Source organism: Alexandromys fortis, unplaced genomic scaffold, assembly GCF_014885135.2.
Source record: "Alexandromys fortis isolate MF-2015 unplaced genomic scaffold, M_Fortis_MF-2015_v1.1 scaffold_198, whole genome shotgun sequence".
Classification (NCBI taxonomy): domain Eukaryota; kingdom Metazoa; phylum Chordata; class Mammalia; order Rodentia; family Cricetidae; genus Alexandromys; species Alexandromys fortis.
In genome coordinates, this window is record NW_026068111.1 from 255,283 (window position 1) to 280,525 (window position 25,243).

At 46.4% G+C, this 25,243-nt stretch overlaps 1 protein-coding gene across 1 annotated transcript in view; it reads right to left on the reverse strand.

Annotated features, from left to right (window-relative positions):
• The window catches only part of Dpy19l3 (dpy-19 like C-mannosyltransferase 3), a 68,427-nt gene extending 43,528 nt beyond the window's left edge, over positions 1 to 24,899 (reverse strand). Inside the window, exons 1-4 of the mRNA XM_050124497.1 lie at positions 24,754 to 24,899; positions 23,172 to 23,313; positions 20,228 to 20,361; positions 1,115 to 1,205 (exon numbers count right to left, since the gene is read on the reverse strand). Of these exons, the coding sequence (XP_049980454.1) occupies positions 1,115 to 1,205; positions 20,228 to 20,361; positions 23,172 to 23,274 (328 nt within the window). The 5' untranslated portion in view covers positions 23,275 to 23,313; positions 24,754 to 24,899. The remainder of the gene's footprint in view (positions 1 to 1,114; positions 1,206 to 20,227; positions 20,362 to 23,171; positions 23,314 to 24,753) is intronic.
• Positions 24,900 to 25,243: the final 344 nt, after the last annotated feature.

Consider the following 25,243-nt stretch of genomic DNA (forward strand, 5'->3'; position numbering starts at 1 on the left):
TCTGTCTGGCGTGGGAGCATCATGGCGACTCTCTCACTCAGCTTCTTTTTCCCAGCATTCTCCTCTGTCTACTCCGCCTACCTAATTTTCTGTCCTATGAGGGCCGAGGCAGTTTCTTTATTATTAACCAATGAAATCAACAGATAAGATACAAGACCCACCTCCATCACAGGCGCTCCTAAGAACACGCTCTGTCACAGCTACATTCTGAGGAACTGCTGATTCTGAGACCCCCTGACCAGGGCTTGACCATGGTCAAAGACCCAGTTCCACAGTGCTACCCTGGTCCGCAGTATCCTGAGAGGTTACCTTAAATTCTTAGGGACCCTGACTCTTGCCAAACCAAGATTTGTGGCTTTGATGTTGGAAACAGTTTGAGAATTAGCCACTATGTTGATGGCTTAATTGGGGATTAAAGTTGTTGAGATAGATTCTCAGGAGAGGGCCAGCACTTCCAAGACGCAGATTCGGGCTGCTATAAGAGTGCTTGCTACATCTCGTGCTCCACAGTGACTGTGTGGAAGGTGCTGAAAGCTGGGGGAATTTCACTGCTCAGCGTTTCTTGGGACACCATCTGCCTCCTTTGCCTCTGTTTCCCTCTTTGAAACAGGTTGGCTCCAGGAGGTGCCTTGAATGGGATTACAATCTGATAAAGCCAGGAGCTATGGGAGCTGGAGATGGCTCCATGGTTAAGAGCACTGGCTGTCTTTTAGAGGACCCTGGTTTGATTCCCAGGACTCACATGGCAGCTCTAACTCCAGTTGTAGGGAACCTGGTACAGGCACCAGGAAGAACATACATGGTACACAAGATATTCATACATTGAAAATTGAGCCAGGTATGGTGGTGCACGCCTTTATCCCAGCACTGAGGAGGCAGAGGCAGGTGGATCTCTGAGTCTGAGGCCAGCCTGGTCTACATAGGACAACCAGGACTACACAGAGAAACTCTACCTCAAAAAACCAAAACAAATGCACGCACATGTCACACACACACACACACACACACACACACACACACACACACACACACACACACCAGTGCATCAGTGCAAAGCAGGCCTTGAGTGACGGCAGAGAAGCAACAGCATCCAGACTGTGGCAGCTACAGTTACCTTGCAGGAGGGTCGGCGCTTGCAGCATCTGCTTGTAGTAAGAATAGTACAGTCCACACTCCGTCCTGAATGAGATTTCTCGCTCTACTTCCTGAAACAAAGTGAGAACGACTGGGTTTACTTGACCTAGTTTTGTTGAAACACCACCGTTACTATAGAAACAAGATGCAGAACTACAGAACTTGGGCGAGAAAAGATACTCTGAAAATACCAGAAATCTTGACCCAGGGAGGCATGGCGGCAAGCGCCTGCAGTCCCAGCAGCAGGAGGCCGAGACAGGAGGATCATGAGCTCAAGGCTGGTCTGGAGGCTACATGGAGAGATCCTGCCTCAAAACAACCAAAAGAAGGCTGAAGATGCTGATACGGGGCCACAGACTGGACGCCCAGGGGTTGGGCCATTATTCTTTTTTTTCATCAGTGGTTTTTATCTTATCAGTGGTTAGGATAAATTATTGGCTGCTCTTGCAGAGGACATGGGTTCAGTTCCCAGCACCCACATGGCAGCTCACAACCACCTATAACTCCAGTTCGAGGGGGATCTGATGCTTTCTTCTGACCTTGTGGGCACTGCATGCACGTGGTACACTTAGAAAAACATGCAGGCACAGTCAGGCAATAAAATTAAATTTTTTTTTTTTAAAAAAGGAGAAGCACTTGGGCTATTTAGCTCCAGACCTGTAAATTAATGTGTTTCTTGGACACATCCTTTAAAAATATCGTGAATTTGGGCTGGTGAGTGGGCTCAGCAGATGAAAGTGCTTGCTGCCAAGACTGGCAACCTGAGTTCCATCGTCATGACCCACTTGGTAGAAATAGACTCCTATAAGCTAACTTCTGACCTCCACACGTGTGTTGGAAAACACGTGCTCCACACATACATGTACACACACACACATTTTAAAAGACATTTTATAATAATGTCAAAATATCCAACTATTGACTCTAAGAAATTATTAGCTGGCATTTATTCTTTCTAGAAACATGTGAGGATAAACTATATACTGAACTTTTCATAGAAAATAAGCGTATCTTGGGGAAGTTAGGCATTGAAGAAGAGAAGGAGAGAGCAGGAATGAGGGGGGAAGGGTGTGAGGGAGGAAAGGAGAAAGGGAGGCAGAAGAAGAGGAAACGGAGGAGGAGTTTGCTAAGCAGGGCGGCTCAGGTCAATAGTCCCAGTACCCAGAAGGATCACAAGCTGAAGTCCTGTCTGGGCTACATAGTGAGACTTCATTTCAAAATAAAAGTTTAAAAAGGGCGCGGTGGCGCACACCTTTAATCCCAGCACTCAGGAGGCAGAGGCAGGCAGAGTTGGAGGCCAGCCTGGCCTATAGCCGAGTTCATTGACAGTCAGGGCTACACAGAGAAACCCTGTCTCAAAAAGCAAAGTAAGTAGCAAAGAGTGCTGTCGAAGCAGCGCAGAAGTACAGACTAGCCTGGCCTACACAAGGGTTCGATCCCATAGTGCAAAAGCACAGAACACCACCACACACAACAGTCAGCCTCAGCATCCCTGCTGCCCCTCCTCAGCTTCCACAGTGGCACTGACTTATCTTTCACAGCTGAAAGAGGTGACCTTTTTCAATAATTACACCAACCTAGCCATCTTCCATCTTTGCGAACACATGTTCCATTGTGTTTGATCATATGAAACCACACTGGTACCCTGTGTTTCTGTACTGTTCAGACTCCCACTCAGTCAGATAACCATGGAGACTGCCTATTGATGTTAACTGAGCAGATACTAGCTTTTGTCCGTGCAAAAGAATAACACGAAAACAAACTCATATTAAGTGTAATTACACTCCTCTTTTTTCCAGCTGCCTTTGGGTGTTCACTCTGCCTTCTACAGAGTATCCTAACTCCAAACCTATAATCTCAGTCGGGGAGCCAGCCCAGTCATTCACATCTTTGGGCTTCATTTCCTATAAGATTCTAAGGATTAAAAAAAAAAAAAAGGTCTTATAAAGATGGGGGGTGTTATTCAAAGTGTAAAACGTGGAAAGCTATGCCCTTCCCCCTCTTTACTACACCCAGAACAGTAAAAACCAAAGGGGGACCTAATTAGTAAAAAAACGCATTCAAACATGATTAATTGGTAATCTTGGCACCAGCTGTCTAGAACCAAATGCTATCCTTTATTAGACAGACACTCGCAAGTTTTACATCTGCTTCATGCTAAGGGAACATCTGCTTCACTCTCACGCTTTCCCAGTTCTGCAGCAATTTATACTTTGTCTGGTGGTGTGCGCCAGTGGAAATGCACATCGGTAGAAGCTGCCCTCTGCAGAGTGCAGAGTGGACAGACACTCCACAGCTTCATCTGCAGAGGGTCTGCAGAGAGAGCAGCTTTGGTGAAAGAATAAGAACGTGTCTGAAAACAATGACCGGAAAGAATAGACAGACAGATAAACGGAATTATTATTTTTTATTTGTGCATATGTGTGCACACACACTCGCAAGCACAGACCCGCAGAGCCAGCAGAGGGTGTCAGTCCTCTAGATGCTAGAGTTCCAGGCAGTTCTGAGCAGACATATGGGTGCTGGAAACTGAATTCAGGTCCTCTAGGAGAGCAGCCAGTGCTCATCTCTCTAGACCTGTGAACTATAGTTTTAAAGATCTGTTTAAAAACATTGAGGTAGTAGCTTACACAGCAATTTAAGTACTCAAAGGGGAAAACACAGTTCTGCTGGCCATGCCCGAAAGGTTATCAGGCCCTTCAAGACAAATGACACTCAATTCAGGAACACATCAAGCTCACTTTTAAAAATCCCATATCAGTAACTTCCGTGGATGAAAACTGTTCCCTCCCTATCCCCCAACAATTAGGCTGCCGGGAACGGAGAAGCCAACGACCCATTAACTCTCGGAAACGCTGTTTCAGAGTTAGGCTAACAAATCATCTCACCGAGATACCGCGAGTTCAAGGGAAGACAGCTGTGCAGATAGCCCGCACTGGGAACCATGCCCTTGGCAAACATATTTACGGCACGTACATGGTTTATTGTCTGGTTAAATTCACATCCATCTGTTAGGACGTTAGGATTCCTGCCCCAGAGTTGATTAAAGCTGTGACACGTGACAGCTGACAAGCCGCGTTGGTGAGAAGGTTAAGTCCTGCAGGCTCTCCCAGCTCGCACTGGGCCTGCCTGGAAGCCATCAGCATCTGCAGATTAACCCTGGTTATTCCAGAGACACCTCACTTTGAAGAAGTATGCAAATCCTGCAGCAAGAAACCTATAAAGGCTTGCGGGTGAACCAGAAGCGCCGAACACATCTAGAGTGGGTGGAAACAGAGACCTAAGAATCCTGACCTAGACCCAAAGGAACAAGAAGGAACAGTACAAGGAGAGTAAAGGAAAAGGATTGTGGCAGCTCACAGGGTAGGTCCAGTTCCCGGGGATCTAGTCCTGCCCTCTGACTTCCTCTGTCACCAGCTATGCACACGGCTCACATACACACATGCAGGCGAAACACTCACACACGTAAAATAAATCTAAAAAAAAAATTTTTTTTTTAAAAAGTAGCTGGGTGTGGGCATGGGTATTGGTGGTGCATGCCTTTAATCCCAGCACTTAAAGGACTGATACAGGCAGATCTTTGTGAGTTCCTGGTTTGCGTAGTGAGTTCCAAGCTAGACAGGTCTATATAGTTTAATCTTGTCTCAATAATAATAACAATAATAATAAAAGACAGAGATGTGAAGTGGTGCCTGAGCAGAGATCAGGATGTAACCATGGCCAGTAGATACCTGAGGAAGGGTCTACCGATCATACAGAACCAACACAGAACCACGCACGAGTATCAGGAATAGCCAGGAAGGCATAGCAGCCTGAGTGCAGATGAGGGTACAGGAAGAGTGGGTACAAAGGGTAGGAAGCAGGTAACTCCATAGGTGACCCGGACTCTGGGCCTGTACTGGAGAGCTAGGAGGGGTGAAGTGTGCAGAGGGAGTTAGGAGTTTGTTTTTATACTTAGCAGGCTTGAAAAGCATGGGTGATTTATATTTTATTTTGAGACAGAGTCTCACTAGGTAGCCCAGGCTGGCTGGCACTGGGTTGATCTTTATGCTTTTAAGTCATGCTAGGATTATACACATATACCACCATGTTTAGACACCATACACACACACTCTTATATAACACATATGCATTATATATTTGACAATTTTCTTTATGTGTATATGTGTCTGTTGAGTGTACCCACAGTGGCCAGAAGAAGGTGTTAGATCCCAAGGAGCTGGAATTACAGTAATTACTTTTAACCACTAAGGTATCTCTCCAGTTGCTTTGGTTTATATTTTAAAAGGCTTAAAAAAAAAACCTACAGAATTCAGAAGGGGGCCAACTGAACCACTGGATGAACTAAGGCAGGCTCACAGGGAGGATCCAGACATACAGCAGACATACCTGAGACAGGAAGTAGAAGGCTAGCTATTCGGGGAGTAATGGTAAAAATAAAATGCTGCGAGTCCCTGAGTGGCTGCAGGTCCCCAAGCAGCGCAGCGGCAGGCAGCTGGCCCCAGAGCAGCCAGTCCCAGGCAGGGATGGTGCACGTGACCATGCCAAAGGCGGCTGGTCCCAGGCAGGTGAGACAGAGACGTGAAGGGAAAGGGGAGAAGAGCAGAGAAGGAGAGAGAGAGAGAGAGAGAGAGAGAGAGAGAGAGAGAGAGAGAGAGAGAGAGAAGGGGTAAGGGGAGAAGTGGGGAGAGGCAGAAGCTACCTCTTTAAGGAAGAAACTCAGGCTGGAAGCTGAAGACCAGCTTGCCTCAGCGGACAGGGGAGGGAGTGGCTTGTCTCTTAAAGGGACAGGACAGATCATTACATTAGGGAGAGTTAGAGGGAAGGGGAGCAAGACAGGATGGGGGCAAATAAACAAAACAAACCAGGCCAAACATTTCAATTTTCCCTCATATGCAGAGTCTAGATTTTCAAAACCGACACCTTCATGGGAGCAGAAGCAGGAAGGAGGTGAGTAGGGACAACAGATCATGGGAGGTGGGTGGTGCCAAGTGCAATGACATTTCATAACGAAAGTCGCTATTTATATTAGTTTTAAAAAATAAAGGAACAAAGTTGGGCTTGCACTAAAGCACTGCTGTAGTGACACGGGCAGAGAAAAGTCAGTCTCGGGACAGTCACCTTCTGGACATTGTACGTGTTTAGGAGCAGGATTTGCTGAGGGGTTTATTTGTAGGGTCGGCATGAACAAGATCTTTCAAAGCCTTCTGGCCTATGCCAGTCAGATACGAAGTTGTAAGTTGCAGGTGTGGGAAACACCAAAGCCAGGGAAGGCCAGTGCTTTGGTCTGCTGCATCTGGAACGCCCACTGGACAACGGAAGAAGGTGGCCAACTAAGGGGCTGATACCAGGTCTGGATTTCAGGGAAATACCTGAGTGGGGTCCTTACTGGGAGTCACCAGCATGCGGATCTTAGACATGAGGGTAGACAGAAGAGACCTGGGATTCCAGGCAAAAAGAGGTCAAAGGCCAGGGGCAGCCTAAGAAGACCTGAGGGCTCAGCTGCAGAGCCAACTCTCAAAGAATGTGTCCTGAAAGCCAGAAAAGGATGGCAGCAGACCAAGTCCAAACAAGGCTGAGAGACTGCCACTGGACTCAGCATCTCTGAGACTGCTGGTCACTTCACTAAGTACCTTTTAAAGCAGGGCTATGCACTCAAGTCCAACTGGAAAAGGTTCTAGAAAGAATCACAAGAGAACAGGGACTACAGCAGCTCAAAGGAAAAGGGGCACAGCGGACATGTCCCCCAGATGGGAGCAAAGATGAAAGCATCAACTGCGGAGTGCCTGCTTCAGCACAGGTGGAGAGGAGCCAGCGGCACAGCTCTGTGCACAAGAACCAGCAGGTGCCATGTGAAGGCTTGTCCTCAGGTCCACAGGCGGGATGGAGTCTGAGGAAGGCTGCCCTGGTGAAGATCTGAGCTGCAGAGGCTGCTTATCCAAAACTCAGTGCGCCCAGAATGCATGCAGTCCCTTGTGCACAAACACGGGGCTGTGACAAGTCCAAGATGCCCAGCGTTCATGGGTCCTAGATGGAGTCATTCACCCTTTTGAGCTCTCACACAAAGATGAACAGAGACTAGGGGGTCAGTGTAGCAAGGACGTCAGCTGGACATGGTTTCCACTCCAGCTCTAGCGTGGAGAAACAGTGACATCACTCACTCCTTCCCAACCTCAACGTCTCTTTCATAAAATAAAATATACTCTGTGAGGAGAAGGACTTCAAGATTTCAAGTAACAATCTATAGGTCATGTATATATACAATGTGCACAAACATGCTTCCTCCAGGAGTGATGATGGTTCAGCGTTGGCCGGTTCTGTGTTCTCACCCACCACAGAGATGCTAAGTAACACACAAGGAAACCAGCTGCAGTTCTGATGTCAGCACTGTAACAGCTTCGTGAAATGTGTTCTACAATGGTTTGAACACTATTGGAGTACTGGGTTTTCTTTGTTTTTTTTTTTTTTTAAGAGTTTGGGCAGCTATAGCTATAGCTCAGGAGTGGAGCGCCAGTCTAGAATCTACCAGTGAGGGGCTGGGGTGTGGCTCAGAAGTAGAGCAGTAGAGCATTACCTAATGGGCAAACCCCTTATTTGCATCCCCCAGGGCTGGGAAATGTTCTCTTTGTAAAAAAAAAAAAAAAAAAAAAAAGAAAGAAAGAAAGAAAGAAAAAAAAAGTAGACATTTGGCAATTATTATTTTCCTAGAATAAAGTCTACTTCTTTTCTAGACCTCGGGTTTGCATATACATGCCACCTGTGATGTCATGACCGGCTTTTGTTTCTAGTTTCTGTATTTCTACTTCATTTCTTCCATCTTTGTGCTCTGGAGGATGAGGCCACACCGACAGCTCTCATTTTCACCAAACATTTGCCTCATCACTAATCTACTATTTAGCTGTATCCTTCCCTTTGCCTGACTGTTCACTTTGCAATTCCACAGAGGAATATTCCACTCATTTCTGGGTACGTCATCCTTATTCTATATTATACTATTTAAAGCAACAAAATTCTGCACACTGCCTTGAAATGCATCTCTGCTTTCTAGATTTCTTTCCTAATTTCTAAACATTCAACATTCATTTTCTCTGTGCTCCAAGATTTAAGGAATACTTTGAGGTATTTGTTTGCAATGTACAAGGTCCTGGGTTCAATCCTCAGGGGTACAACAAACTTTCTAGTGAAGAAGGGGGAGGAAGGGAACTTTTAAATTTACAAGTCACAAGAATTTTGCTTTTAGCTAGCTTGAATTTTTATTTAAATGAATGAATGAATCAAAGAGAAAAGTGTCACATTATCCTGAGGCAGGAACAGAGTGCTTACTGGGTGAATAAAGTCTTTCCATTTTCTCTGCTAAAAACAAAACAAAACCAAAACAAACTCTGGGGAGCCAGAGAGCTGGCTGGCTCAGCAGCAAAGAGCACTTTCTGCTCCTGTAGCATACCAGGGTTCAGCTCCCAGCACCCACATCAGGCTCATAGTTGCCTGGCATTACAGTTCCAGGGGATCCAATGCCCTCTTCTGGTCTCTGGGGACACTGGACTACAATATGAGTTCTAGGCCGGTCAATAGTGAGACGCTGTTTCAATCAAAAAAAAAAAAAAGAGGAGGTTTGATATGTTTGATATACTTGTGTTCATGATATACTTGTGTTACGTTGCTTTTGGGAATGAATCTTTGATTGTGTCTCTGTTTCTCTGTGCGTGTGTCCTACTTTTAACTGGGAAACTTTACAGGGTGACTTTCTTAACGACGACACAGGACAACTTATGTACCTCTCTGTGTACTACCTACCGATGCTCTGCAGTAAGTAGCTGTGATCGTATGTTGTGGGTACTTCTCCTGTGTTTTTGATTAGTTCTAAACCTGTGATCATCCTGCCTCAGCCTCTTGAGTGCTGGCATAACAGGCATGTACCACCACCTCACTCAATTCTATTCATAGTCCCAGAGTTTCACATGTAACCATGAAAAAGTTGGAAGTGAGATGAACCCATAACTCTCCTCTTAGGTCATATGATCCGTAGTGCCCACTGGTTTCTTGATTAAGTCCTACAATCCACCTCCGCACTTTTCTTACTTCTGAAACTGAAGGGCTGTGTATACTATGAGAGCACTCTATACTACTCAGCTATATCTTCTAAGTCTTCCCATTTCAAACTGCTCTGGGCTTTTTATTCTTCTGTGTGCACTTCATACACACAGAGTTCAATGGACAACTTGCAGAGTTGGCTTTCCCCTCTTTACACGGATTCCAGGAACCAAACTCAGATCATAGGCTTATGGCCAAAGAGCTTCTAGGCCACCTCACACAAACATACATACACACATATACACACACACACACATACACCACACACACACACAGTCTCATGTATCCCAGGCTGTCTTCAAACCCATTACGTAGCCCACGATGACCTTGAACCTCTGATCTTCCTGCTTCTTCCTCTCAATTGCTGGGATCACAGGTCCGCTCCACTATGTTATATTTTCACGGTGTTACTTCAGGCTGACAGTTTTGCTGGGTTAACATTCTGTGGGACCAACTATGCCCTTTCAATTTGTATGCCCAAATTTTCCTTTATCCTTAAATTTTGGGGGCAACAAATGTCTGTGTCACGCTTTCCCTCCTGTTGTTGGGACACCAGTGTTGCATGTTTGCTGTTCTTTGTCTTCCCTGGCCACCTCTCTCCCTCCACCTGCTTCCATCTGCACATCTGCCCAACTCCTCCTCTGTGTTTTCCGCAGTCGCATCTGCAGGATGCTGAATCTTGTCTGGTCTCACTTTCTTTTTCTTTTCTACATTCTGTCGACTCTGTTTCCTTTCCCTTTGTGGCCTTCCTCTATCTCTTTGAGAGCTGGCATACTGTAGGGGTTCTATTGCTGTGAAGAGACACCATGACCATAGCAACTCTTATAAAGAAAAACATTTAATTGAGGCTGACTGACAGTTCAGAAGTTCAGTCCATTATGGTCAAGGGAGGTGGCATGGCAGCGTGCAGGCAGACATGCTGCTGGAGAAGGAGCTAAGAGTTCTACAAAGTGATCCACGCTGGGTGTAGATTGCGCAAAGGATAACACAAAGACCACCTTCACAGGGACACACTTCCTCCAACAAGGCCACACCCACTCTATCAAAGCCACACCTCCTAGTAGTGGCACTCCCAATGGCCTTATGGAGGTCATTTTCTCTTCAACCACCACAGTGAGTAGGGAGAGTAGGGGCGCTTGCAGAGAATCTGTGTCACATGGAGGCACACATCGACCTGTAACTCCAGTTCCAGGTGATCTGGTACTCTCTTTTGGTACACAGACATAAATGCAAGCAAGCATTCATATTCATAAACAAATTAAAATTTTATAAATCTATCTTCCAAACTGGCAAATACTTTTTATTTTGGGGACATGGTCTCACTGTGTAGTTGAGGCTGGCCTTAAACTCTGTCCTCTTGCCTTAACCCCCTGAGTGCTGGGGCTGGCTATTTATGATGTATTTGGCCTCTATCTTCAAGTCCTTGCTATTAAGTTTTGTTGGTTTCTTTTCCCCTTTTCTCTTACTGTATCATTACACAACGTTTTGCTAGCTCTTTCTGGGTGATTAGTCATTGTGAACATAACTGACAAGCTCTTTCTTGCTCTTTCTTGATCGGTTCTTTACAAAAAGACTATATAGTGGGGGAGAGGGGAGACACACACTTAGACCAACAAAGTTGCTGTAGGACAGAGGTGTTTTTCTTTTTCTTTTTTTTTTTTTTTTAAAAAGAAAAAACAAATTTTTTTTTTTTTTTTTTTTTAATTTTTCGAGACAGGGTTTCTCTGTGGTTTTGGAGCCTGTCCTGGAACTAGCTCTTGTAGACCAGGCTGGTCTCGAACTCACAGAGATCTGCCTGCCTCTGTCTCCTGAGTGCTGGGATTAAAGGCGTGCGCCACCACCGCCCTGCGACAGAGGTGTTTTTCAACAGTGATTTCTTAGCCTGCCCTGGTGGTGCATACCTTTAAACCCAGCATTCCAGAAACAGAGTCAGAGGCAGGGAGGAATCTTGAGTTAAAGGTCAGCCTGGTCTACGGGCAGGCCCCAGGCCAGCCAGGTTGACATCATGAGACCTTAAGAATGATTTCTCTAGTTTTCTCCTGAGTTTAGTGAGTAGTGATGGGCAATGTGAGGGACGTTCAAACCGCAGGTCCTGCTCCACTAAATCCCACATCCTACGGATGCGATCAAACCCTGGTAGGACTCCTCCTTTCATACTGCCTTGCTCCATTCTCTTCCCCAGAGGCACATCACGGCACCCACCAGGGAATGGGTGCACGTGCCAGGACCCAGGCCTTCTATTCTCTGAGCGTCACTGGAGGGCGGAGCTGGGAGCCCTTGCTCAGCACCTTTTATACTCCTCTGGACTTCACCAGATATACCTGGAATTTGGATAATGGGCTTCTTAGATTCAGGAGATAAGGTCTGGGGCACTGTAAGGCAGAGTAAGTTTTGCCTGAACAAGCCTTAGAAGAAAGGCAGGGAGGGAGGGAAAAGAGAATTTAGCTCTCTTCATTTTCCTTAATTGTTCTGACACAATTTCAAGACGAGCAGAAAGTGACATGTTTTTACTGCCACTTTAAAGTGAGAAGTTAAGTAAGTAATTTTGGGAATTTAATGACACAATTAGAAACAATCTAACTCTCCAAAATTGGGGCACATTCAAAGAGTGAAATAAATAAGAGTATACGCATGTCAAATCTGCTGAATTCTATAAGCATACATTTTTAATCTAATAATGGTGCAAGCTTGGTGAAGACGTGCAATTGTCTGTCTAAGAAGTGTGCGATGTGACATCAGACATGGCAAACTGTACATATGTTGGGTTCGCTAGGTAAAATACATATGCATGTGAGTGAGAATGGAAGGAAAAGTGTTTTTCTTTGGTGGTGGTGGCAGAAATGAAACCCAGGCAAGCACAGACTAGTCAGTGCTCTACACTAAATCACACTCTACCTCAACACTCAAAAGATTTCTCTCTCACACACAGAGACCTGAGGGGCCCTGTACAGGACTGGAGACTGAACTCCAGGCTTAGGCAAACACTCTACCACTGAGCTACTTCTCTGACCCATTTTCTCTTTGTTTACATTGAGGCAGGGTCCTGATAAGTTGTCCTTGCTGGTCTTAAACTTACTCTGCAAGCCTCTGCCTCAGCCTCCTGAGCAGCTGAGTTGGTCCAGCCGGCTCTGAAAACGCTGGGTGTGGGAGGCACCTGCCTTTGATCCTTGTACACAGGAGACAGAGACAAGTGAATCTCCATGAGTTCAAGGCCAGTCTGGACTACAGCACCAGGCCAGTCAGGGCTACAGAGTGAAACTGTCTAAATCACAGAAAGTGTGTGTGCGTGTGTTTCTAAATACATAAGTACAACCTGCTCAGTTTCTATGTTATTTGTATGTTTTCAGGGCTGATCATTTGGTATTGCTAAGCCATTGATGTGCTCTTCCCTATTTATAACAACAATTAATGAAAAAAGAATGCATACAGTTAAGCATCTGGGAGGGTTAAAAGGAAGGGGAAAATGATATAACTATATAAACAAACAAGCAGTCAGTAGTAGTAAGTCTTACGTAATATTTTTCATCTTAAAGTCTGTTTCACCATCACAAGACAGCACGTATAGCAACAACAAATGAAGCATAATAAATATTCAATAAATAAAAGCATAATGGCAACATGGTTTTCCTATAGCCTCTGCTGACAGAGATCATTAAAATGCATTAAAAGTGGCTGTCCCACACTTGCCAGGACAACAACACCCCCTCAGCCAAGCTAAGCTGTTCCTTCTGATCCAGCTCCAGGCAGATTTTCCCAGCAGCCGGCTGCCTCCCTACTCCTCTGCCTTCTCTTCCTGCAACCTCAGAGGTCCAACCTGCTTTAAACACAAGCTTATTTACTGAGCCCCAATAATGCACTGGGCTGTAAAGGGAATGCAGCAAGTATGATGTAGACTGTGCCCTTTTGGTATGTTTGGATTATGATAAAGGACAGTAGAAAAAGCAGGCTGTGATTGCTCTTCAGGCTGATGAGGGAAGGGGAGTTGATTGGGGAAGGGGGAGGGAAAGGGAAGGCGGTGGCAGGGAGGAGGCAGAAATCTTTAATAAAAAAATAAAAAAGAAAAAGCAGGCTGCCTTTAAGGCCAATTTAAAGCTACAGTGTTTACTAAGAAAAAAAAATACCATAAAATGTACCACACACATCACAGACATTCAACATAGGATATGTAATTTTCAACCAGTAACATCTGAAGTTTTGTGGCAAGGAAGATAACGTACAGTGACTAAAGAGGAGAAATAAACTCTCTAACCCATCAACGAGGCTCAGAAGGGGTTCGAGACAGATTCTCTATACCGCTTAAGCCAGTATCTTTCCCTTCGGTTCAAGCTGACGCTTCGAGGCTCCCACTTTTCAAATTCTCACACTGCAAAGTACATTCCAAAAATCACTTAGAAGGAGACTGTCACACGTTCAAGGTGAGCCTGGCTTATGCTTGGAGTTCCCACGAAGTGACTGAGGTGACACCATCCTGTCCTCATCTTACCCAGACTCCAATCTGTGTCTGCTCAGAAAAGTCTCAGCCCTAAGCACCCCTGGTGACCACGTCCTCTGGGACAACACATTTAGGGTTTTCCATGACCCTAACATAGCCCAGATGCGTAAGCAAAACAACTGACGTGCTCAGACAAAAAGAAAAGGGTTGTGGGGGAGGCTACATGGTTCTCCTGACAATGACGTCATCATGGTGTTTGCCTTTAGAAATGCTTTACCCCTGAGCTTTGGGGTCAAGAGTTCTTTAGGGCAAGAGCCTACTCTTAGTTGCTAACTGAGCCCTGAGCTTTGAGGTCAAGAGTTCTTTAGGGCAAGAGCCTACTCTTAGTTGCTAACTAATAAAGATTTCCAATTTGACCTTCTATGTATGGTAGTCTGTAACATTCTCTCCTGGGTTGTAATGCCAGGCCATCCAAGGCTGGGCACTGAGACTGTGTTCCAAGAAAGCAAACAAACACACGGACACATCATATTGAAGTAGGGCACAGTGGTATATACTTGCAAGCCCAGAACTCAAGGTGGAGTCTGGAGGACCAATAATTGGAGGCTAGCCTGAGTTACGCAATGAGATGTTATCTTAAAATCAAGTAAAAATTAAACCAGTAAATATTTGGAACATAGAAACTCAACACGTGAGCTTTTTATCTTTCAAGGAATTATTTTTAGTCTCTGAATAATTAACAATTCTAAGTACTCAAAATGGAAGTATTTTCATGAAAAAAAAAAACAGCTTAGTGCACACTTTTAATCTCAGCAATCAGGAGGCAGAGGCAGGTGGATCCCTTGAGTTTGAGGTCAGCCTGGTCTACAGAGCAAGTTCCAGGTCAGTCAGGGCTACACAGTGAGACCCTGTCTACAACAAATAAAAAGAGACAGGCTTGAATAGAGTGGAGGAGGGGAGTCAGCGAGACTCTGAGCTCAGTTGTAGCCTCTACAGGACAGTGGGTGGTGGGCGGAAGAAACCTGTTAGAGGATATGCCAGCTTGTGGCTTCCCAGATGGCATCGGAGGCACAGAAAGAGGCTGTCCAGGCTTCTCTTTCTTTCCCATTCTACACACTTCTGAAACAATCTCACCCACACATCTACAAGCTGGTAATATGAAAATGTCCGTTTTTCAACACAGATGGAGCGCCTGCCTTCGGAGCCACAAATCCAGCTTCCTCAACTCCCTATCTTTGGCAGACAACTTTGAAAGTGCCTTTGGTATCAAAAGTGAGCTGGGGGTGGCGGCAGGAGAATCCTGAGCTCAGAGCCAGCCTGGGCTACACAGTGAGACCCTGTCATTGGAAGGAACTTTAAAGCTCCAGAAATCAAGGATTCAGCTGTTCTCAGCCCTCTGTTCCTGGAAGGCAGCCCTTAACTCCTGAGTGATGAGAGTCCATTTTCTAAAGACCCCAGCTGACAGCTGATGCTGCTGACTCAGAATGTCAGTAAGTCTTGCCAGTAACTAGAAGGTTGGGGCTTTGAGCCCACACAGTATCAATCCGACTTTGAGTCCACACAGTATCAATCTGACCTCTCTAGGCTGCAGGCATCCATAGCCAATGATCCACTGAGTCTTGTGCCAGCCAGTTTTTATGTCAACTTGACCCCACCTAGAGTCATTATGAAAGAGAAAGCCTCAATTAAGGAAATGAGCCTTTGAGACTGGCCTGTGGGAAAGCCTGTGGTACATTTTCTTAATCAGTGTGAGAGGGCTCAACTCACTGTGAGTTGTGCCACCCATGGGCAAGTAAAAGCAAGGAGACTAAGCAGGCCATGAGGAGTAAGCCAGTATCAGCATTCCACCGTGACCTCTGCTTAAGTGCCTGCCTCCAGGTTCCTGCCCTAATTTCAATGATGAACTGAAATAAACCCTTTCCTCCTCAAGTTCCTGTTGGTCATGGTGTTTTATCAAGCAATGGAAACCCTAAGACAGTCATCTACACTGGAGCTTAGGTGAGCTGTCCTGGCAGGCATTAAACCACACACTGCCACACTATGTGCCAAAAGAGTCCTTCAACCTGAGCTCACAAGGAAGCGTAGCAGTGTGTGGGTCTGGGATGTTCTGGACTACCTTGCCTGTGTCTTTCCCTTCGGCTGGTATATCTTTACGACACCTCCAAGTACAGCACATCCCTGAGTTCTAGGAGTCCTTCTGGCCAATGCTCGTCCTGAATGGCCAGTGGGCACCTCAAAATCTATAGCCAACTGCTTAGCGGTAAGGGTCAACTGGGGCAGGGATCCCTCAATTTGAAACCAGAGTTTGGCTTTTTGAAACCGGGTCTCACAATGTCATCCTAGCTGACTTAAACCTGTGCAGACCAGGCTGGCCTCAAGCTCAGAGACCCACCTGCCTCGGCCTCTCAAGTGCTGGGATTAAAGGTGTGTGCCACCACCATCCAGCAGCAAAGAGAGTCTGCAGGCCAGGGCAGTTTTGCTGGAAAGTTTGGCCTAACTGGTGATAGCTGGAGAGAAGTCACTGTGCCCTGGAGAACTGCATATGGCAGTCTGCATATGTCACAGGGAATGGCAGATGCACGAGCCAGCCACCAAGCTGTTCACAGAGGACACTGGGCAGTCGCTGTCTTTGTCAGTCACCTTTCATAAAAAACGACAAAACGACCTTCCAAATCAACTTCCTAGAAAATTCTTACCCCACCCTCTTCTCTCCAGTTCCTTCCAGCCTCTGAACCCCTACACAATGGGAGTGCAAACTCAAGTTCCCCAAAGAAGTGGAAGGCACTGCAGATTGAGGAACTGACCACAAGTTCCGTGCCTGGAGGGAGACAGGGAGCCGGATGGCTGTAGGCCCAGAGTCAAACCATCTCCGGCCGTCTTTAATCTTGGTAGCTATTTATCCCCAACCTCTCTACCTGACCTAGGACGTCTGTCTAGTACATGAAACTTTTGGCATACACCCACTTTGCAAACCACCAGCTTCTCCCAGATTCAAAACTAAGAATGTCACCAGGCAGCATCTGGAACCCACAGCAGAGATGACCCCCACCCTTTGTTGTAATTCATATCTTAGATTTTCTACTGCTGTGACCAAACACCACGACCAAAACCGACCTGGGGAGGAAAGGGTTTATTTGCCTTACACATCTAGTCCAACGTGAAGGAAAGTCAGGGCAGAAACTCAAGGAAGGAACTACAACCAAGGCCATGGAGGGGTGCTGCTGAATGAACAGTTGCTCAGACTGCTTTCTTAGACAACTGGGGACCACCTGCCTGGAGATGGCACTGCCCCCGGTGGGCTGAACCCTCCCATGTCAACCATTACTCAAGAAAATGCCCAGAGACTTCCTTACAGACCAGTCTGTCAGAGGCATCTTCTCAAGTGAGGCTCCCTCTTCCCAGAAGACTCGAGCTGGTGTCAAGTTGACAAAAGACCAGCACACCCGCACACCCACACACTTGGTGTCCCCACTGAAGTATTTGGGTAAGTGTACTGATTTACGATTCCTTTGACCCCACGACCACAGAAGTCCCTGTAACCTCTTCCATGGCGTCATGTGTCACCCAGAACAACATGAGTCCGTATCCAGGCCATGTACACTCATAATAAACTATGTCTCATTCCCTCTGGGGCCAGAGCTGTGCTGTGCAGACAGGGTCTTTCTTTTTGTACAGCCCCTTACGCCTCCATTCATACGCTCACAGAAGTACGGCCCCATGTGCTCCTCTCTGATTCTGGACAGGTCAACTTCATTCCCGCTTTGGAGCCACTTCCCTGCGATGGCATCTCCCCCTTTTTACCACATAGGTCCTGGTTTCCACATCTTACCCTTGAGGTCAACAGCTTCACCCCGACTCTAAAGAGGCCCCTAGTCACTCACCATCTGCTTTGATTCTTCTTTCTGATTTTGTCCCCTGCATCAAAATTAAGTCTCCTTCAATGCTGGATTCCCAGACCTACAGGAGGGCCTGGCTCACAGAAGATAATCACTTACGGGATATCCTAATTGGATATTCCGGTCTCATAGAATCCACTGAACAGGATTAACTCCGCGGTGGGCTCTAGCTTTATTCTGCCCTCCTCAATCAATTCTCCATGCCACAACTGGAGACAGCTCCCCAGGGAAGCGCTGCAGCCTAGTTAGATGACACAGGGCTCACCACACACTCAGAGGCCAGTCTCTGTGACGGGAGCACAGGTCCTTCCCCATCAGCTGCGGCTATACACAGTCTACCCTTTCCCCTTCTGTTCTCTGGCCACAGTCTACTGCTGTTGGCACACCCAGCTCTCTCCCTTTCCTCCCGGCCTTGAGCACTGTTCCTCCCCCATTCATTTCCCCTCCCTGGGTCTCTTCCTTTGTTTACCCTTCAGGATTCCTTAACCAATACTTGTAGCCCCAACCATGGGCTTCCTTAGAACTCTACAGGTCAGACCATGGACTCAGGATGTGTGCTACAATCTGAACTGTCTGAAACCTTGCCTGTGTTCTTCTCAAGAGTATCACAGTGTCCACTTAATACTGCAGGTGTCCGGTACATATTTACCCCATTTAGTATGCTAGACAAGCTGAGGCCTTTGTTAAGTTCTCCAGAATTTCAGTGTTACCCACAAAACAAGCACTCAACTCTGGATTGAAAACATAACACAATGTAGTACAATGATTACTCTGACCCAGGGAAAAGTCAAGGGTGCCCAAGCATCTTGATGATGGTTTGGTTCTATAAGATGTGAGCAAGGCCACTCATATACTTTAAAGAGCTCGATTCAATAGCTCTTCCGACATGTTTCCTGCCATACTGCTATTAGCATTTAACTTTGGCTACTTTGGCTACCTAGTCCCGCAGAGGCATCTTAGCCTTTATCCAAAATAAAGATATTAATGTTCACAAAGAAGCATTATCTGGGGCTGGAGAGATGGCTCAGCAATTACATGTGCTTCCAGAGGACCAGGGTTCAGTTCCCAGCACCCATATCCGATGGCTCACAAGCTCTTGGAACTTCAGCCCCAGGGATCTTGATACCCTTTTCTGGCCTCTCACAGGCACTAGTACCTACAGGCAGGTGCATACACATGCATGCATACTATATATAAGTAATAATACAAATCATGAGGGAAAAAAGCAAGGCATATTTATATCAAAACCCCTGGCAACAGGCAAGCTTCCTTCTATGAAGTCACAGATATGCCCTGAAATGATGCCAGCAGGTTCTGGAAATTCTAAGACAGAAAGAAAACAAAATGATATTTGGAGAGTCGACCCTGCCCCTTGACTATAAGGAATTGATGGCTTTCCACTCAAGTTCACTTGCACTTGCACACACAGTACTAGAAAGTCTGAAGCTCCTGATGGAGATGAGGGCTCCATCTGAGTTTCTTCCTTCCTTTTTGCCTATTGCAATCAACAGACAGAAAAAATAAATCAAATAAATAGATAAATAAAATTTCCACCATAACCCAGTTTGCACACAGATATATACAATCAAAACGGAAAGTAACAAAACAATCCTCAACCCTCTTCTCTAACATTCCACTGGATTGGGGGCTGGAGAGATGGCTCAGAGGTTAAGAGCACTGGCTGCTTTTCCAAAGGTCCTGAGTTCAATTTCCAGCAACCACATGGTGGCTCACAACCATCTGTAATGAGATCTGGTGCCCTCTTCTGGCGTGCAGACATCCAAGCAGACAGAATGCTGTATACATAATAAGTAAATAAATCTTTAAAAAAAAAAAACATTCCACTGGATTTCACCGAGCAGCCTACTATGCCAGTGTCATAACCCATATTTTGACAAATACAACAGTTTAAAATAACCACAATAAAACTAAATCGATCAAAAATAACAAATTTCAATTTTCTTTCTCCCTCTTCTTCCTGCATGTGTATAGGGGGATGGGGACACACAGGCACATGTATTTGTATCTGCACATGAGTGGAGACCAGAGGTCGACCTTGAGAGCCATTCCTCAGAAGCCGTGCGTCTTGAGTCTTAGGGGACAGAGTCTCTCACTAGACCTGGGCGTGTAAGAGTGCACTGCTACACCTGACTTTTTACACAAGCGCTAAAGATTCGAACTCAAGGCCTCACTCTTGTGCAGCAAGCACTTTACTAACTCAGTCATCTCCATGGTGCTTTCCAGACAGATTCTTACTAAGTAGCCCAGGCTAGCCTCAACTCAAAACCCTTCTGCTTCTGTCTCCCTAGTGCTGGGACAATGCGGGTAGCACCAGACTGAGGAGAAACTCACCTGATAATACAAATTTTGATGCTATTTTTAAATGATGAACACATTAAGTCTTCTTACCCTCGAGTCAAACCCTTCTAAGACCCAGGATTCTTTTCTTTCCTGGGAAGACAAGTTCTCACATAACCCAGGCTGGCCTTCGAATGCCCGATCTTCCTTTTTCCACCTAAGTACTGGGATTACAGACATGCATACCATGCCGGGATAAGAAAGTGGGTTGGACTTTCATGGCTAAACTGTGTGGTCCTGGTCATTTATCTACATGGCTAGCTCTCAGGGAAACAAATGAGTAGATCATATAATAACGGTCTAAAGTAGCCCATACCTTAATATTGGAAAACCACAAATCATTCTCATGCAGGGTGGCCAGGTAGACAGATGTAAGAAGTCCAATGCAAAGGGCCACGATTCCGCCAACCACAGATGACAGGATCTTCCAGAACCTTCCAGAGGCACAACCTTTTAGAAAAGTAAAACACATCAAACAAGAATGTAGCATTTGGGGAGGTGAGACAGTGCCACTGACAAGATCACTCGCTGCTCTTGCAGAAGGCCTGAGTCTGGTTCCCAGCACTCACATCAGGCAGCTCACAACAGCCTGTAACACCAGTTGTAAGGGATCTGATGCCCTCCTTCAGTCTGTGCCCATGGGTACAACCTTCACATAGACACTTATGAAAAATAAAAATAAAATTCACAGAAACAATATAGCATTGACCAAAAGACAACAAACTAGAAAGAATGCAAACACAGGAGATTTAAGGTTAAGAAGTAAGGATGAATATCCTAGTGGGGAACAGATTAAGGATATGAATAAGCAATGAACAAAAGGGGGAAAAGGGACAATAAATGTAACAGACAGAAAACATGTTAAAACCCATGCAATTCTCTAGCATTGACAAAAGAACAAGCTATACTTAAAAAAAAAAAATCTTGGCAAATCTGGAATTTAAAAATGCTAATTCATGAGCTGGAGGTGTGGCTTAGTGGTAGAGCACCTGCGTGGTGTGACCACTGCAAGAGGGATACATGGTAATGGAGAGGAAAACTGCTTTGGAAATGGGCTGGCTAGCTTTTATGTCCGCTTGACACAAGTGAGACTCGGCTGACAGGAGGGAACTTCTCTTGAGAAATGGCCTCCTTAAGACTGTGCACTTGAGAAATTGCCTCCACAAGACTGGCTGCAGGCCAGTCTGTAATGGAGCTTCCTAATTAGTGATTGATAAGGGCAGGCCCCGTCATCGTGAGCTGTGTGTGCAACAGCGGGGTCCTGGGTGCTATAAGAAAGCAGGCTGAGCAAGCCCCGAGGAGCAAGCCGGTAAGGAGCACCCCTCCATGGCCTCCGCATCAACTCCTGCCTCCCAGCTTCCGCTCTGCTTGAGCTTCTACCCTGACTTCATTTGGTGATATGGAATTGTGAGCAAAACAAACCCTGTCCTCCCCAAGCTGCTTTTGGTCATAGTGTTTCATCACAGCAATAGAAACCCTAACTAATACAGAAATGGATTTAAGTAAATATCTTGGGGGCTGGAGAGACGGCTCAGGAATTAAAAGCACTTGCTTTTTACAAAGGACTCAGGTTCCATTCCCAGCACTCACATGGTGATTTAAACTGTCTACAACTTCAGCTCCAAGGAAACCAATGCCCGTCTCGGACTGCCAAGGGCACCAGGCACACGCATGTGGTGTACTTAGGAAAAGGCTCGGGACCTGGTAACAGCAAGCAGCAACTTCACCAATGGCACACGGACCGTGCTCAGTTTTGTAAAGCTACGTATGCCTGCTTGTGAGCAACCACATGGAGACAGCGACTTCCAGACAGCAAGATAAACATGGTCATCTCTGCTTCTTTCAAGGCAAGGAAGTTGGTAGGAGTAGCTTTTCCTTCTTTTTAAAATATCTTTAATTTTCAGGGTTGCCTTTTTTCTGACATGATTTCATAAAATGGGCAATCTTCAAAGTGTTTTTTTTTTTTTTCTTTTTTAGTTTAAAACAAACCAAAACAGGGCTGGAATAATGACTCAGCAGTTAAGAGCACTTAGTACTCTTGCAGAGGACCCAGGTTCAGTTCCTACCACCCACATGGTGGCTGGCTCACAACCATCTGTAACTACAGCTCACGGGGATCCCGATACCCAAGTCTGACCTCAGAGGGCATCCAGGCACACCAGTAGTGTATACACATACCTGCAGGCAAGAAACTCATATGCTTAAAAATAAATAAATTGTTAAAAACAAACAAGAAACAACCGAAGGGCTGGTGAGGCAGCTAGGTGAGTAAGGGCATTTGCCCCCACGCCTGATGACCTGACTTTGATTTTTGCAATCCACAAGGTAGGAAGAGAACAGATTCCTGCTGGTTATCCTTGGACCTTCACATGCATACACTGTTGGGTCACCACACATATCCAAGGTAAATAAATAAATGCAATTTAAAAAGAGAAAGACACAAGGCACAATTTAACATGAATTTTAACTGTACACCATCATCAGAAACTACTCCAAATTACCTCACATGCATTGGCTCCCATTAACTTAGCCAAGTGGCCTGACTTTCCAACATGGGCACCTTTTATCTTATTAAACAGCTTTTTCTGCTATCTATTAGCTCTGGCTGCTAAGAATTCATCTAGCTACAAAGGATTAATTATGTCCAATACCAAAAATGGCTCTGATGTGTGTGGAGCTTTTCAAGCTTACTTTAAAAATTTTGTCCATGTTTAATTAGAAAATGTGACGGGGGGGGGGGGGGTCACTTAGCAACTGCTCAGCATTATAAAAACGTTTCACCAAGTTCTCATTTTTCTTCTCCTCCTCCTCCTCCATCCCCTACCCACCCCCAAAATAAAGCGAAAGAGATAACTTTAGGAATCTGACTGAATACAAAATGTTAAATTTCTTTTTCAAAGACTATAATGAAATGAGAGTCAGGCAAGCTAAGGCTGCCTGGATGGTACATACGCACACACAAACCAGACAAGATATTAGGGAAAGGGACAGTCAGGTGGGGCAGGCGAAGCCTCAGAGGACCTGATGACATCGCCACCGTAAGTTAATCAACAGACAGCTTACCAAGGATTCTCATCAAAGCTCATTTACTGATTATAGCTGAAAAGCCAATATAACCAAAGCACAATCAGAATGTCTGGGTGCTGGAACAAGTGTCCTTCAGAAGTCTCACCTTTTTTTTTTTTTTTACCCTATTAGATAGTGACATATGCTAATACGCAGAAAGTAATCCAAATGCCGCCTTAGCTCAGATCACCTACCAGATGGCAATTTCTTTTCCAGCTTCACATTTTCTTTCGGTGAAGGACAACCCTCGGAAACTTCTACGGTTTTCGTCTCTCTTCTTTGCCGGATGTACATCATGATGTCAAAGATTCATGTGCATTGTTCTTCCAACCACTCCTACAAACAACACCCAGATAAATGCCCCCACGGACATGTCAACACCTTCTTTACCCCAATACACCCTTATGCTCTTAAAGTCTGACCCTCCCATAAAAATCTTGAGCAGCCTTTAAAGACGCAACGCAAATATTGAACTCAACCATATTTCTAAAGCACGGGTTCTCCAGGTACTCCGAGAATCAGGGACACAGGTGAGACACATGAAGAAGCCCAGCCCTTCTTCCAGGAAGCCATCTTGGAGGCTCCAAGTCTTGTGACATTTTCCTCCCCTGAACCCTAACACTAACTATGTGATATGTTGCGTGACACAGTTTTACATTGTTTTCTCAGTTCCTAGAGAAAAGAAGTGGGTTTGATGCTTCCACAGAACTGGCCACGGGGAAGGGATTCCTAGTAAACTTGTGACAGCCAGATTTTGAAGAACTGAAACATTGTTGCTGATACCTGAATTTTAGCACCTGTGTTCTTTGAAACACCCGCGGCTAAGCTAGATGTCTTAGTGTCAAAGACGGCGGGGCTGTGCGAAACAGGGTGGCTGCTCTCCCTGGGGAGCAACAGTGGGTGTAGCTGTGGGAACAGTTACCTAGTTTGGAAGCTGAGGGGGGGAGGCGGGGGTGTCGTGGCGGTGAGTAAGCTGGCACCAGTCCCTCCCGCCCCCCAGAACATCTTGCCTCGTTCCTCTGAATAATGAATAGCGTTTTACTAATTATCTATTAAAGCCCCGAGGAGTAGCGAGACGCGATTGTTTGGGCAGCTAATCCAACCTGCACTCAAGGTACCAAAGTCTATGTTTACCTAACGGTTTGCTCAATGCAACAGAGCAAGCCAACAAGACACAGCGCTTTTGTGAAGGTTCGCTCATTCAAAAATAATGAGAAGGAACACAGACTTAAATGCTGTGCCTCAAAGCACAAGAAACGAAGAAAGTGAGGGAGTTAAAAAAAAAAAAAGGTATCTTTTCAAAGTCTTGCAGTCACAGCTAGGATCCCCTCCCCCTTGGTGATTCATGTCCTGCTAGCCCTAGGCGGGACAAGGGGCTATAGAGGGCCCATCGTGCGTCCACAGAGCCTGTTAAGACAGAAAGTTAACAAACACGCCAGGTGCTAATTATGACACGCGTCTGGATTGCAACAACCCCCACGAACCAGGAAACAAAAAGTTGTTCTGGCCAGCGGGACGCGGAGCCCCGGCCAGACTTCAGCTAAGGGACCCGCAGGCAATAGCACGACTGCCGATCGGGATGCACGCCGCCACCGTACACCTGGAGCCACTCCCCTGCGCACCTGGCGAGCCCACGAGCGGGCCAGGTGCCGGGCAACCCCAAAAACGTCTGGGCACTCGCTCCCGCTCAGCCGTACTCCCTCCCACGCCCCGCCCACGTGTCCAGTGGACGCGGCTCGGCCAGTGCCCTGGCGGCCCGACCCCGCAGCCACAGACCTGCGGCCTCAGCAGTCCTCGCGGGAAGCTTGGGATGAGCAAGGAAGCACGCCGGACACCCGGGCCTTGGGGACGCGCCCGCACCGCGGGAGAGAGCGAGGTGAGGACCCGGAGGATCTAGCGGCCGGCGACTCTGTGAGGCGCGGTGCAAGGCTGGGCCTGGGGGGCGTCAACAGCCCCTAGAAGGGGCGCGCCGGGGAGGCCGGGCCGCTGCGGCTGCATTAATTGGTTCCGGGAGCTGTTCGTCAACTCAAGACCCCGCCCCCGCCTCCCGCGTTGCCCCGCCCCGTCTCGTGCGGCGCAGACCGGAAGGAAGAGGCGCACTTCCGCTCGGAGGCTTGTTGGCGTGCAAAGTTCGCTGACAGTTCTTAAGCTTGGCTAGTTTCAGTCCTCGGAGGCCCTGCTGTACCGAGGAATGGTCACCTGGTCTCGGGTGGCTTTGCCAGCTATACCGCCTCAGTGTCTACTGTGTGTGCGTTAGACGTTTAGT